Raw genomic sequence first — 13,483 nt, forward strand, 5'->3', positions numbered from 1 at the left:
ATATATTAATGATCTAGACAAGGGAACTAGATGTAATATCTCCAAATTTGCAGACGACACAAAGCTGGGTGGGCGTGTGTGTTGTGAGGAGGATGCCGAGAAACTACAGGATGATTTGGACAGGTTGGGTGATTGGGCAGAAGCATGGCAGATGCAATATAACGTGGATAAATGTGAGGTTATCCACTTTGGTGTCAAAAACAGGAAGGCAGATTATTATCTGAATGACAATAGATTGGGAGAAGGGGAAGTGCAACGAGACCTAGGTGTCCTTGTGCACCAGTCGCTGAAGGTAAGCATGCAGGTGCAGCAGGTGGTTAAGAAGGCAAATGGTATGTTGGCCTTCATAGCAAGAGGGTTTGAGTACAGGAACAAGGATGTCTTGCTGCAGTTGTACAGGGCCTTGGTGAGACCACATCTTGAGTATTGTGTGCAGTTTTGGTCGCCTTATCTGAGGAAGGATATTCTTGCCATGGAAGGAGTTCAGCGAAGATTCACCAGGCTGATACTGGGATGGCAGGAATGACGTATGGGGAGAGATCGGGTCGATTGGGCTTGTACTCGCTGGAGTTTAGAAGAATGAGAGGGGATCTCATTGAAACTTATAAAATTCTGGCAGGACTGGACAGACTAGATGCAGGGAGGATGTTCCCGATGGTCGGGGAATCCAGAACCGGGGTCACAGCCTAAGGATAAGGGGTAGGCCTTTTAGGACAGAAATGAGGAGGAATTTCTTCACCCAGAGAGTGGTGAACCTGTGGAATTCTCTACCACAGAAGGCAGCAGAGGCCAATTCATTAAATATATTCAAGAAGCAGTTGGATATATTTCTTAAGGCTAAAGGGATCAAGGGGTATGGGGAGAAAGCAGGGACCGGGTACTGAACTTGGATGATCAGCCATGATCGCATTGAATGGCAAAGCAGGCTCGAGAGGCCGAATGGCCTACTCCTGCTCCTATCTTCTATGTTTCTAACTCGCATCAAGTGCTTTTCACCCATCACCTCTGTGCTCACTGACCTACATTGGCTCCTGGTTAAGCAACGCCTTAATTTTAAAAATTCCCATCCTTGTTTTCCAATCCCTCCATGACCTCGTCGGTCCCTATCTCTGTAGTCTCCTCCAGCCCTACATCCCTCTGAGATATCTACACTCCTCCGGTTCTGGCCTCTTGAGCATCTCTGATTTTAATCGCTCTACCATTGGCAGTTATGCCTTCAGCTGCCAAGGCCCTCGGCTCTGGAATTCCCTCCCTAAGCCTCTCCGCCTCGCTACCTCTCTTTCCACCTTTAAGACGCTCCTTAAAACCGACCTGTTTGGCCAAACTTTGGTCATCTGCCCTAATATCTCCTTATGTGGCTCGGTGTCAAAATTTGTTTCATAACGCTCCTGTGAAGCGCCTTGGAACGTTTTACTACGTTAAAGGCGCTATATAAATACAAGCTGTTGTTGTTGTTGAATACACTTGGTCTGAAGACTCTGCAAAATCACAGGAAATCGACTACAACAGTATTGTCCAATACGGTCACCACTAGCCACGTGTGCCTGATTGGGAATCCAGATGTGTCTAATTGCATTTTTGATTAGTTGTCCACAGTGCATCCTACCTTGAAGATTTAAAAATGCTGTTAGTGGCATGATGCTGCCCTTGGTATTACATCTGACCTTGGTATTACATTTGAAAAGGGATTTTATTTTGTACCCCAAGAAAAATCAGGGGAAACTGCAATGTGATACTTTCTCATTGTGATAACTCCATGGTATAATGAGTTACCAGGAACTAGTGAACGGCAGTTACAAGCGACCAATTGATTTTTCAGCCACATTGTTCCCCTGGATCAGTTCCAGTGTTGAAAAAACAATGAGTAGTAGTTGACACAGGAACAGTCCTTTGTTTATAGCAACCAAATCTGCTGAATCCCCGCCACGCCCCTGTCTTTACCAGTATCGGTGCAGAGCCCCTTCCCTCAGTCAGGCACAGAACAACCAGTTTGGTCACGTGATCAGCTGCAACCAAAGAGATTGCTAGAAAACGACATGTTAGAGCAATCATATTTACTTTTAATAAATGAGATAACTTAAAAGTGACACTAAATTTTGAAAGCTCATCTAATTATTGCCTAATGAGATTGAGAGTGTATTTCAGTTGGAAAGGTCAGGTGATCACCATCGGCCAGTAGACTTGTTCAAAAAAAGACACCAGATTTTTAAAATTTAGCTGTTTGAACTAGTGCAGATTAGATGCGCATTTCATGATTTTAGCAGTTTTATAGCTTGAATTTATGGCTAAGGGAAGCAAATCTTCTGTTTGTGGTATAATTTGTAATTTAAAAAACTTGTATTGGGTATGCACAATGGATTTAAATTTGTTTCTTTAATCATAGATTTCTTTCATTGTTAAAGTTTTTATCTTGCAGTGCTAGAGAACTTCCATCAACTTTGATGCTTTTTGGTATTTTGGAAAGTGGATTGAACATACCACATTATAAGTGACTTAAATAAACTGTTAATTTGGTTACAAGCATAAATGTTTCACCACTTGTTGTTTCTTTATCTGATAGAATCAAGGGCTGGTGGGTGTCTCATCATTATGTGTCTACATTTCTCTCTGGGGTCATGTTAACATGGTAAGCTTCAAACTTTCTTTAATAATTCAACATTGGGGAAAAGTGTACTTTAGAACATTCTAACATATTTTGGGAAATTCTTGCAACAAAATGGTAATTTATACAGTAAAATTTACATTAAAGTTAATTTATGGACTCCCTCCCCTCCCCAGTTGTTCAGTGGGTAAACATAGAAACATAGAAGATAGGAGCAGGAGTAGGCCATTCGGCCCCTCGAGCCTGCTGCACCATTCAATGCGATCATGGCTGATCACCCAAATTCAGTATGCCCAACTGGGATGAACAAATTCTGTAGCTCATCCATTCGGTCTTTGAATGTTTGCCATTGCCTATCCACCGTCAACCCTTTGAGTGCCATTCCCCAATCAATCCTACCCAACTCGCTCCTCAGACCATCGTAGTTTCCTTTATTTAAATTGAGGACCCTTGTCTCTGAGTCAACTACTTCATTCTCCATCCTAATGAAGAATTCGATCATATTATGATTGCTCTGACCCAAGGGGCCTCGTACAACAAGATTGCTAATTAATCCTTTCTCGTTACATAATACCCAGTCTAAGATGGCCTGATCTCTGGTTGGTTCCTCGACATATTGGTCCAGGAAACCATCCCGTAAACACTCCAGGAATTCCTCCTCCACAGTATTGTTACTAATTTGGTTGGCCCAATCTATATGTAGATTAAAGTCACCCATGATGACTGCTGTGCCCTTATTGCACGCTTCTTTAATTTCCCTTTTAATGCCATCCCCAACCTCCGCCTTACTGTTTGGAGGTCTATATACCGCTCCCACTAACGTTTTTTTCCCCTTGGTATTCCTCAATTCTACCCATACAGATTCCACATCATCAGAGCTAATATCCTTCATTACAATTGTGTTAATCCCTTCTTTAACCAGTAATGCTACCCCACCTCCCTTTTCCTTTTTGCCTATCTTTCCTGAATATCGAATACCCCTGAATGTTGAGTTCCCAGTCTTGGCCATCCTTGAGCCACGTTTCAGTAATCCCAACCAAATCATATTCGTTTACCTCTATTTGCGCAGCTAATTCATCCACCTTATTACGAATGCTCCTCGGATTAAGACACAAAGCCTTCAGGCTTGTTTTTTTAACGCTCTTAGACCTATTAGAATTATTATTTACTGTGGCCATGTTTGATTTAAACCGTTGATTTCTCTGACTGCCACTTTTGTTTTTCTCCTTCCTATCTTTTGCTTTTATCCTTGTTTCCCTTTCCTCTGTCTCCCTGCTCAGGTTCCCAACCCCCTGCCATTTTAGTTTAAACCCTCCCCCACAGCACTAACAAACACTCCCCCTAGGACATCGGTTCCAGCCCTGCCCAGGTGCAAACCGTCCGGTTTGAATTGGTCCCACCTCCCCCAGAACCGGTTCCAATGTCCCAGGGTAAATGCACCTCTAGTTATGATACCTGGCCATACAACAGGAAAGGCTCAAGGTTTCATCCTCAGCCTGTGCTGCATTGGCTAATCTCAGCTAGGAAAGTAGTGGGGCATTACAATTGGCTGCAGCATCCCTGACTTATAGAAGGCAAAATCAACCCATGTGTTTCAGCTCCTGCTCACGATACTGTGACCATTCTGGAAGTGCACATGTGCAGACACCAGCTGGAATTTTAGCCTTTATCTCGAGGGGAATGGAGTACTAAGGAGTGAAAGCTATGCCACAGTTATATTAAGCTCTGCTTAGACCACGTCTGGCGTACTGTGTTCAGTTCTGGGCACTCAGGAAGGATATATTGTCCTTGGAGAGGGTGCAGTGCAGAGTCACCAGAATGATACCAGGGCTAAATGTTTAAATTATGAGGACAGGTTGCATAGACTAGGCTTGTAATCCCTTGAGCATAGAAGATTAAGGGTTGATCTAATTGAGATGTTTAAGATGATTAAAGGATTTAATAGGGTAGATAGAGAAACTATTTCCTCTGGTGAGGGACTCCAGAACTTTTGTGTCCTAACCTTAAAATTAGAGCTAAGCCATTTAGCGGTAATGTCAGGAAGCACTTTTTCACACAAAGGCTAGTGGAAATCTGGAACACTCCCCGCCCCCCAAAAAGCTGTTGAGCCGAGGTCAGTTGAAAATTTCAAAACTGAGATTGATAGATTTTTGTTACACCAGGGTATTAAGGGATATGGAACCAAGCCAGGTAAATGGAGTTGAGGTACAGATCAGCCATGATCTAATTAAATGGCAGAACAGCCTCGTGTGGCTGAATGGCCTACTCCTGTTCCAATGACAGGATTAGGTTGGGCTGTTATGTCCCCGCAATCCAGTCGCCTGCCAACACTCACCGTCCAGGCTCATACATAAATAATGGTCACTTATGTGAGGTACTGAAGGGCAACTGTGCTCAAGGCACCATAGCCCAGTTAGGGTGTCAAAGTCAAAGGTGAGGGGGTAGAATTGGTGAACGAAAAATTTAAAAAAATGATCCTTTGCTAGAAAAAGGACGTGGGATATGAGGTGAAGACAGGATCAGATGCTTTTTATTAGCTTAGTTTGCAGCACTATTTTTTCACCTCGGTTTTAAATGACTTTTTAAAGATCACTTGTATGCCGATGTAAATTAACAGTTCACTTTAATGATCAGAAAATGTATATGCATACTTCGGAACCTTTTTTTCTTCTATTAATAATTCTTCTCTTTTGCACTTAAGGCCTAATGGATTAATGTATCAGATGTTTCGCAGTCAATTTCTAGCATTTTCCATTTATCAAAGTAAGTATTTTGTTTTCTCTGCCTCTTTTTGATTTTTGCATCTTTCATTATGAGATATGTGCCACTTTTTGGGAAGGGAGAAACTAGGGCAGTGAGGTAAATCAGTTTAAGAAACAAGTACTTGTTCACGTTGCATCATAATGGAGATTTTGGTCATCACCTTGGAGAGTTTAGCCTGAACATTGTGAGTTGCATTTCTACCCATCAGGCTGACTATAGGGTCACCGCTCCAAAGTGGCGGCTAAAACCTTTATTTCCATGTAAGGTTAGCAAAACCTTGATTCCTATGGTAATTGCATAGATGAGTTACAAATAGACTGGCCTAAGTGGATCTGCGGTTAACATTCTTAAGCTCTTTTGTGCTCCTTTTTTGCATTCAAAAAAGCTGTACTTTTTAAAGTAAATGAATAATTGCCTCCTTGTTTTTTTTACTGTATTTTTCAACTTACTTTGAGGACCTACATGATATTGTATATTCTCTGGGCTGTGAACTTTTACATGGAGTGTGTTAACCTGGGCCTTGTTAACCCTGCCCCTCCTTGTCAAAATCCAGCTTTTACCCTTTCATCTGTGCAGACAAAGTCAAATGATAGCTATCTGATTTCCCTCGCACCCTCTCCTCCCACCCTTGCTATTCTCAGTTTTGTTTATTTTTTTTACATGGGTACTAAGACCAGTGCTGCTCCGACGTAGCTGTCAGGGAATATGCATCCATGCAATTTCCCACCATTTAGCCTGGTTGGAAACTTTTTTTTATTCGTTCATGGCACATGGGCGTCGCTGGCAAGGCCAGCATTTATTGCTCATCCCTAATTGCTCTTGAGAAGGTGGTGGTGAGCCGTCTTCTTGAACCGCTGCAGTCCGTGTGGTGAAGGTACTCCCACAGTGCTGTTAGGGAGGGAGTTCCAGGATTTTGACCCAGAAACAATGAAGGAATGGTGATATATTTCCAAGTCAGGATGGTGTGTGACTTGGAGGGGAACTTGGAGGTGGTGGTGTTCCCATGCGCCTGCTGCCCTTGTCTTTCTAGGTGGTAGAGGTCGCGGGTTTGGGAGGTGCTGCTGAAGAAGCCTTGGCGAGCTGTTGCAGTGCATCTTGTAGATGGTACACACTGCAGCCACGGTGCGCCGGTGGTGCAGAGAGTGAATGTTTTAAGGTGGTGGATGGGGTGCCAATCAAGCGGGCTGCTTTGTCCTGGATGGTGTCGAGCTTCTTGAGTGTTGTTGGAGCTGCACTTATCCAGACAAGTGGAGAGTATTCCATCACACTCCTGACTTGTGCCTTGTAGATGGTGGAAAGGCTTTGGGGAGTCAGGAGGTGCGACAGTCGCCACAGAATACCAAGCCTCTGACCTGCTCTTGTAGCCACAGTATTTATGTGGCTGGTCCAGTTAAGTTTCTGGTGATCCCCAGGATGTTGATGGATTCGGCGATGGTAATACCGTTGAATGACGAGGGGCGGTGGTTAGAAGTCTCTCGCTTTTTTGAGATAGTCATTGCCTGGCACTTGTGTGGCATGAATGTTACTTGCTACTTATCAGCCCAAGCCTGAATGTCATCCAGGTCTTGCTGCATTCGGGCATGGACTGCTTCATTATCTGAAGAGTTGTGAATGGAACTGAACACTATGCAGTCATCAGCGAACATCCCCACTTCTGACCTTATGATGGAGGGAAGGTCATTGATGTTGTGTCCGTGTATAATAAGACACAGACTGCAGGAGAACGGTACAGCAGGTGTTTACTCAACGTGGCTCACACTGGAACTGATCTGTACAGATTACTACTCAGTACTATATACAGGTGTGGTCACTGCCGGTACTGCAGTATACATGAGCTGTAAAAGATAGTTCCCCCCCTTAAAGGTATATACATTACAATTCCTCCCCTTTTAGATTAACAGTACCATAACACTCTTAACAATTTAAATATCAAACTAATTACAATTAACACTTTTAACATGCAACATTAGCTGAAAATAGTCTATTTATATATTCAGTCTTTGGGGAGGCTTCCTGATCCTTTCTGGATAGCGCCTTTCCCGAGTGTCTTGCTCTTGGTGCGGAGGCGATTCTGGCCCCCTGTCGTCGGTTGGTTCATCAGCTTCCGATGCTACTGTTTCTGGGGTAGATGCGACCTGTACGTCGGGTTCATCACCAGGTACGTACGGGCGAGGCATGGGGTTGACATGTTCCTGTGACTCTAGGATCTGGTCAGCATGACGTCTCACGATGCTCTCCCCAATGTCCACTGTGTACATTAGTGGGCCCTGCCGTGTACATATCGTTCCTGGCTGCCATTTTTCTGTTCGGTCGTCGCGGGCCAAGACTGGTTGCCCTACATTGAAGCTCCTTGTTGGCTTCTCATGGATGTGCTGGAATTGCTTACTCTCAACATCTCTTCGTACGTTTGGTCTGAGCAAATTCAGGCGAGATCTTAACCTTCGGTTAAAGAACATCATGGCTGGGGCCTGCTTGGTGACTGCATGTGTCGCATTCCGGTAGGCGAACAGGAAATTGTCCACCTTGTGCTGCAGCGGAATGTTGTCATTGTACATAGCCTTTATTGCCTTCTTAAAGGTTTGTACGAACCTCTCAGCCAATCCATTTGTGGCTGGATGATACGGGGCGGATGTGTAATGCCTTACCCCATTCTTTTTCAAGAACCTCCGGAACTCTTCGGACACAAACTGTGGTCCATTGTCGGAGCAAATCTGTTCTGGCAAGCCATTCCTGGCAAAAATGGTCCGTAGGACTGCAATAGTTTTCTCTGTGGTGTTGGAGGACATTTTGATGACCTCAGGCCATTTCGAGTGCGCATCCACGGCTATTAAGAACATTGAGTCCATGAATGGACCAGCAAAATCAATATACACCCGTTGCCATGGAGATGAGGGCCACTCCCATGGGTGTAGAGGGGCCTGTGGTGGTGCATTTTGGACTTTCTTGCATCCTGAGCAGCTCTTGGTCAGGTCCTCAATTTGTTTATCGATTCCCGGCCACCACACATAAGCCCTGGCTAGGCTTTTCATTTTTACCCCTCCCAGATGACCCTCGTGAAGCTCATTGAGCACTCTATCCCTTAACTTGGGTGGAATTACCACTCGGGATCCACACATCAAGGTCCCCCGGTACACTGACAGCTGTTCTCTCCTTGTCGAGAATGCTGGCAACAGTGAGTCGCCATGTGCTGGCCATCCCTTCACCGTCAAATCATATACCCGAGACAGTGTCAGGTCATTTCGGGTTTCCTTTTCGATACAAGCGTTAGTTACCGGTAGGTATTCAACTATAGTCGAATGGAATATTTCGACAGGATCCACTGCTGGTGCTTCCTCCGCAGTAGGCAGTGGCAGGCGTGATAGCCCATCAGCATTTCCATGCTGTTTCGTGCCCTTATATTCAATCTCATAGTGGTGCGCCCCTAGAAAAAGTGACCATCTTTGTAGTCGTTGCGCAGTCATCACCGGAACGCCCTTCTTCGGATTAAAAATGGAGACAAGAAGCTGGTGATCAGTCAGCAAGGTGAATTTCTGCCCGTGCAGATAGTGATTGAACTTTTTCACTCCCCACACTAGGTTGAGGGCCTCCCTGTCAATCTGGGCGTAGTTACGCTCGGCTGAGGTTGGTGATCGTGACGCAAAGGCTATTGGCCTCTCTGAGCCGTCCGAGAATTTGTGCGACAGCACCGCTCCAATGCCGTAGGGTGACGCATCACATGCTAACCGAATTGGTAATGCTGGGTTGTAATGGGCCAATACCTCTTTCGATGTGATTAGTGTTTTGCTCTTCTGGAAAGCTCGTCTACATTCATCACTCCACTTCCATGGCACCTCAGTTTGCAGTAGGGTTTTCAGTGGGTGTAGTATTGTAGACAAATTTGGCAAGAACTTATGGTAGTAGTTTACCAGCCTGAGGAACGACCTCAGTTGTGACACATTTTCCGGTGCTGGAGCGTTGACTACTGCCTCAATCTTCTCTGGGGACTTACGTAACCCCTCTTTATTGATAACGTGGCCACAATACGAGATCTGTTTTCGAAAAAACTCGCATTTGGGGCGGTTAGCTCGGAGCCCATATTCCTGCAATCTAGTGAGCACCTGCTCCAGGTTGGCAAGGTGATCACTGTCATTTTTGCCCGTGACCAGGATGTCGTCCAAATAACATTGGGTCCCTGGGATCCCTTGCAGGACTTGTTCCATTGCCCTCTGCCAAATAGCTGGAGCTGATGCTACCCCGAATACCAGCCGGTTGTCTTGGTAGAGACCTTTATGGGTGTTGATTGTGAGGTATTTTTTTGATGCTTCTTCTACCTCCATTTGCAGATACGCCTGGGCCAGATCAATCTTAGTGAAGCGTTTCCTTCCAGATAGCGAGGTGAAAATATCTTCAATCCGCGAAAGTGGATATTGTACGGTGTGAAGGACTGGGTTCACTGTTACCTTAAAGTCCCCACAGATGTGAACCTTCCTTGGTTCCCCAGGCGTGCTGCTCAACAACTTTTTCATCACAGGGATGATGGGTGTAGCCCACTCGCTCCAGTCTACCTTGGACAGTACACCTGAACATTCCAGACTCTCCAGCTCTGCTTCGATGGCTGGGCGGATCGCATAAGGTACCGGTCTGGCCTTAAATTTTGGGCTTGCCTTTTCTTCAATTTTAATCGTCGCTGTCATGCCTTTTAGTGTTCCGAGTCCTTGCTAGAACACTTCTTTCGCGTCAGTTAGGATCTTTGACAGTCGCCCAGGTGTGACGTCGTCATCCTTTTTGTCAGCCACAGTCAGTGTCTGTATGGAATGCCAATCCAGTTGTATTTTCCGGATCCATTCACATCCCAGTAATGGTGGTCCTCCATCTTGCAATACATACAGGTCTAGTTTTGGTGTTTCCTTACTGTTATATATAACGGTCACCCTTATTTTTCCTTTGGGGTAGACTTTTTGTCCCGTGTATGTCTTCAAAATAATTTTTGTGTCTCAAGGGTATGTGTGAGAATAGCCGCTCGTAGTCCCGTCGGTTTATGACTGTTAGGGCTGATCCTATGTCCAATTCCATCTTTACCTGGACTCCTGCTATCTTGAGAGTGACCCAAATGGTTCGGTGATCCTCCGTTGTGATCACATTATGTAGTTTCAGACAACTCAGTTCCCTGCTTTCTGAGTCGTTATCACTCTTTTGTTCGTCTGAACTATTCTCCGTCATCTTATGTACCACCTTGTACTTTTCTTTGGTAGGTTTCTTATTGCTGGTTTTCTTTCCCGACCTGCAGACTCGTGCTATGTGTCCTACTTTTCCACACTGTGTCTGCACACTTTGTCTTTGAACCAGCAATCATTCTGGTCGTGTGTTGTTCTGCCGCAGCGATAGCACTTCTCTGTTCCATATGACATTTCGTTTGTGCCATATTCTTGCGGTCTCTGTTGTATCTCTGCAGCGCCCCGTGCTGCTGCTTCATATGATATCGCAATGCTGAAAGCCTTTTCCAGCGTAAGGTCCTTTTCAGATAAAAGCCGTTTCTGGGTTCCTTCACTTTGAAGCCCACACACAAACTTGTCCCTTAAGGTATCTGCCAGTCCCGCTCCAAACTGGCAGTGTTTCGATAGTTTGCGCAGTTCTGTTAAATAATCAGCATTGCTTTCATCCTTATGCTGGTTCCGTTTGTGAAACTTGAATCTTTCTGCTATCAGCAGCGGTGTGGGGTTTAAATGTTCCTGTACTTTCGTTACTATGTCTTCAAAACTCTTTTCCATTGGCTTCGTTGGGGTTACTAGATTTCGTAATAAACCATACGTCTTTGCACCCATTAAATTTAACAATACCGACGCTTTCTTGTCATCTGACACCTCATTTGCCTTGCAGTATACCTCTATTCGTTCGACATATGTAGTCCAATCTTCGACTTCATTGTCAAATGCGGTGATACTGCCACTCTTCGGCATTTTGGGTGTGGTTTAAAATGGCGTCTCCCGCGCTTTCCTTCCTCCCCCGCTGCTGCCAACGCCGCTCCCGGCGGTTCTCGTGGCAATGGCGGCGCCCTGTAGATTTTGCGCGCTTCTCCTGCGCTGCTGCCAATGCCGCTCTCGGCGGTCCTCGTGGCAATGGCGGCGCCTCGCAGGTTTCTGCGCGTCTCTCTCTCCCTCTCTTCGACGCTGCTCGGCCCCTGAACACCGGCTGCGCTCTGCTCTCTCTCTCTCTCTCCCCCGTCGATGCTGCTCGGCCCTTTGCTGTGCCGCTCGGTCGGGCTCTAGCCCACCGCTGTCCGGGAAGGGTCTGCGCACTACCTGTTGCCAGCCCGTTTCGCTGGACCACCTCGACTGGAAAGCCAAGCCTGGCTCTCGGCAGCCTCCCCCGCAATTCTCGAGTCTCTGCTGGATGACTGGGCGGTTGCCCGTGGTCGACGCCCGAGTCTCTGACCTTGACCTCCAATCCACTGATCTCCAGGAACGAATCCCCGGGAGGTGATGCAGAGTTGCAGGTAGGTTCGAACTTGCCTTGTCGCCAATGTTGTGTCCGTGTATAATAAGACACAGACTGCAGGAGAACGGTACAACAGGTGTTTACTCAACATGGCTCACACTGGAACTGATCTGTACAGATTACTACTCAGTACTATATACAGGTGTGGTCACTGCCGGTACTGCAGTATACATGAGCTGTAAAAGATAGTTCCCCGCCCTTAAAGGTATATACATTACAATTGATGAAGCATCCGAAGATGGTTTGTTCTCGGGCACTGCCCTGAGGAACTCCTGCAGTGATGTCCTGGGGCTGTGACGCTTGACCTCCAACCACCTTCATTTGTGCTCGGTATGACTCCAGCCAGTGGAGCGTTTCCCCCCCGATTCCCATTGACTTCAGTTTTACTAGGGCTCCTTGATGCCAGACTCGCTCAAATGCTGCCTTGATGTCAGGGGCAGTCACTCTCACCTCTGGAATTCAGCTCTTTTGTCCATGTTTGGACCAAGGCTGTAATGAGGTCTGGAGCCGAGTGGTCCTGCCAGAACCCAAACTGGGCATCAGTGAGCAGGTTATTGGTGAGTAAGTGCCGCTTGATAGTACTGTCGATGACACTTTCCATCACTTTGCTGATGATTGAGAGTAGATTGATGGGGTGGCAATTGGCTGGATCGGATTTGACCTGCTTTTTGTGGACAGGACATACCTGGGCAGTTTTCCACATTGTCGGGTAGATGCCAGTGCTGTAGCTGTATTGAAACAGCTTGGCTAGTGGCGTAGCTAGTTTTGGAGCACAAGTCTTCAGCCGGGATGTTTTCGGGGCCCATAGCCTTTGCTGTATCCAGTGCGCTCGGCCGTTTCTTGATATCACGTGGAGTGAATCGAATTGGCTGAAGACTGGCTGCTGCGATGGTGGGGACCTCGGGATGAGGCCACTATGGATCATCCACTTGAAGATGGTTGCAAATGCTTCAGCCTTGTCTTTTGCACTCGCGTGCTGGGCTCCGTCACCATTGAGGATGGGGATATTCATGGAGCCTCCTCCTCCCGTTAGTTTTTTAATTGTCCACCACCATTCACAACTGGATGTGGCAGGACTGCAGAGCTTTGATCTGATCCGTTGATTGTGGGATCGCTTAGCCCTGTCTATAGCATGCTGCTTCTGCTTTTTAGCCTGCATGTAGTCCTGTGTTGCAGCTTTCCCAGGTTGGCACCTCATTTTTAGGTACGCCTGGTGCTACTCCTGGCATGCTTTTCTGCACTCTTCATTGAACTAGGGTTGGTCCCCTGGCTTGATGGTAATGGTAGAGTGAGGGATATATCGGGCCATGAGGTTACATGGTTGTGGTGGAATACTATTCTGCTGCTGCTGATGGCCCACAGCGCCTCATGGATGCCCAGTTTTGAGCTGCTAGATCTGTTCTGAATCTATCCCATTTAGCACGGTGGTAGTGCCACACAACACGATGGAGGGTGTTCAGTGTGAAGACGGGATTTCGTCTCCACAAGGACTGTGTGGTGGTCGCTGCTTCCAATGCTGTCATGGACAGATGCATCTGCAACAGGTAGATTGGTGAGGATGAGGTCAAGTAGGTTTTTCCCTCATGTTGGTGTTCTCACCACCTGCCGCAGTCCTAGTCTGGCAGCTATGTCCTTCAAGACTCG

General features: G+C 46.3%; 1 protein-coding gene across 1 annotated transcript in view; it reads left to right on the forward strand.

Annotated features, from left to right (window-relative positions):
* tmem120b (transmembrane protein 120B) overlaps window positions 1–13,483 on the forward strand; it is a 77,725-nt gene that overhangs the window by 56,534 nt on the left and 7,708 nt on the right. Inside the window, exons 7-8 of the mRNA XM_085961631.1 lie at window positions 2,561–2,626; window positions 5,304–5,365. Of these exons, the coding sequence (XP_085817757.1) occupies window positions 2,561–2,626; window positions 5,304–5,365 (128 nt within the window). The remainder of the gene's footprint in view (window positions 1–2,560; window positions 2,627–5,303; window positions 5,366–13,483) is intronic.

Source organism: Somniosus microcephalus, chromosome 19, assembly GCF_052327205.1.
Source record: "Somniosus microcephalus isolate GS21.2 chromosome 19, FLI_Smic_1.0, whole genome shotgun sequence".
NCBI lineage: Eukaryota > Metazoa > Chordata > Chondrichthyes > Squaliformes > Somniosidae > Somniosus > Somniosus microcephalus.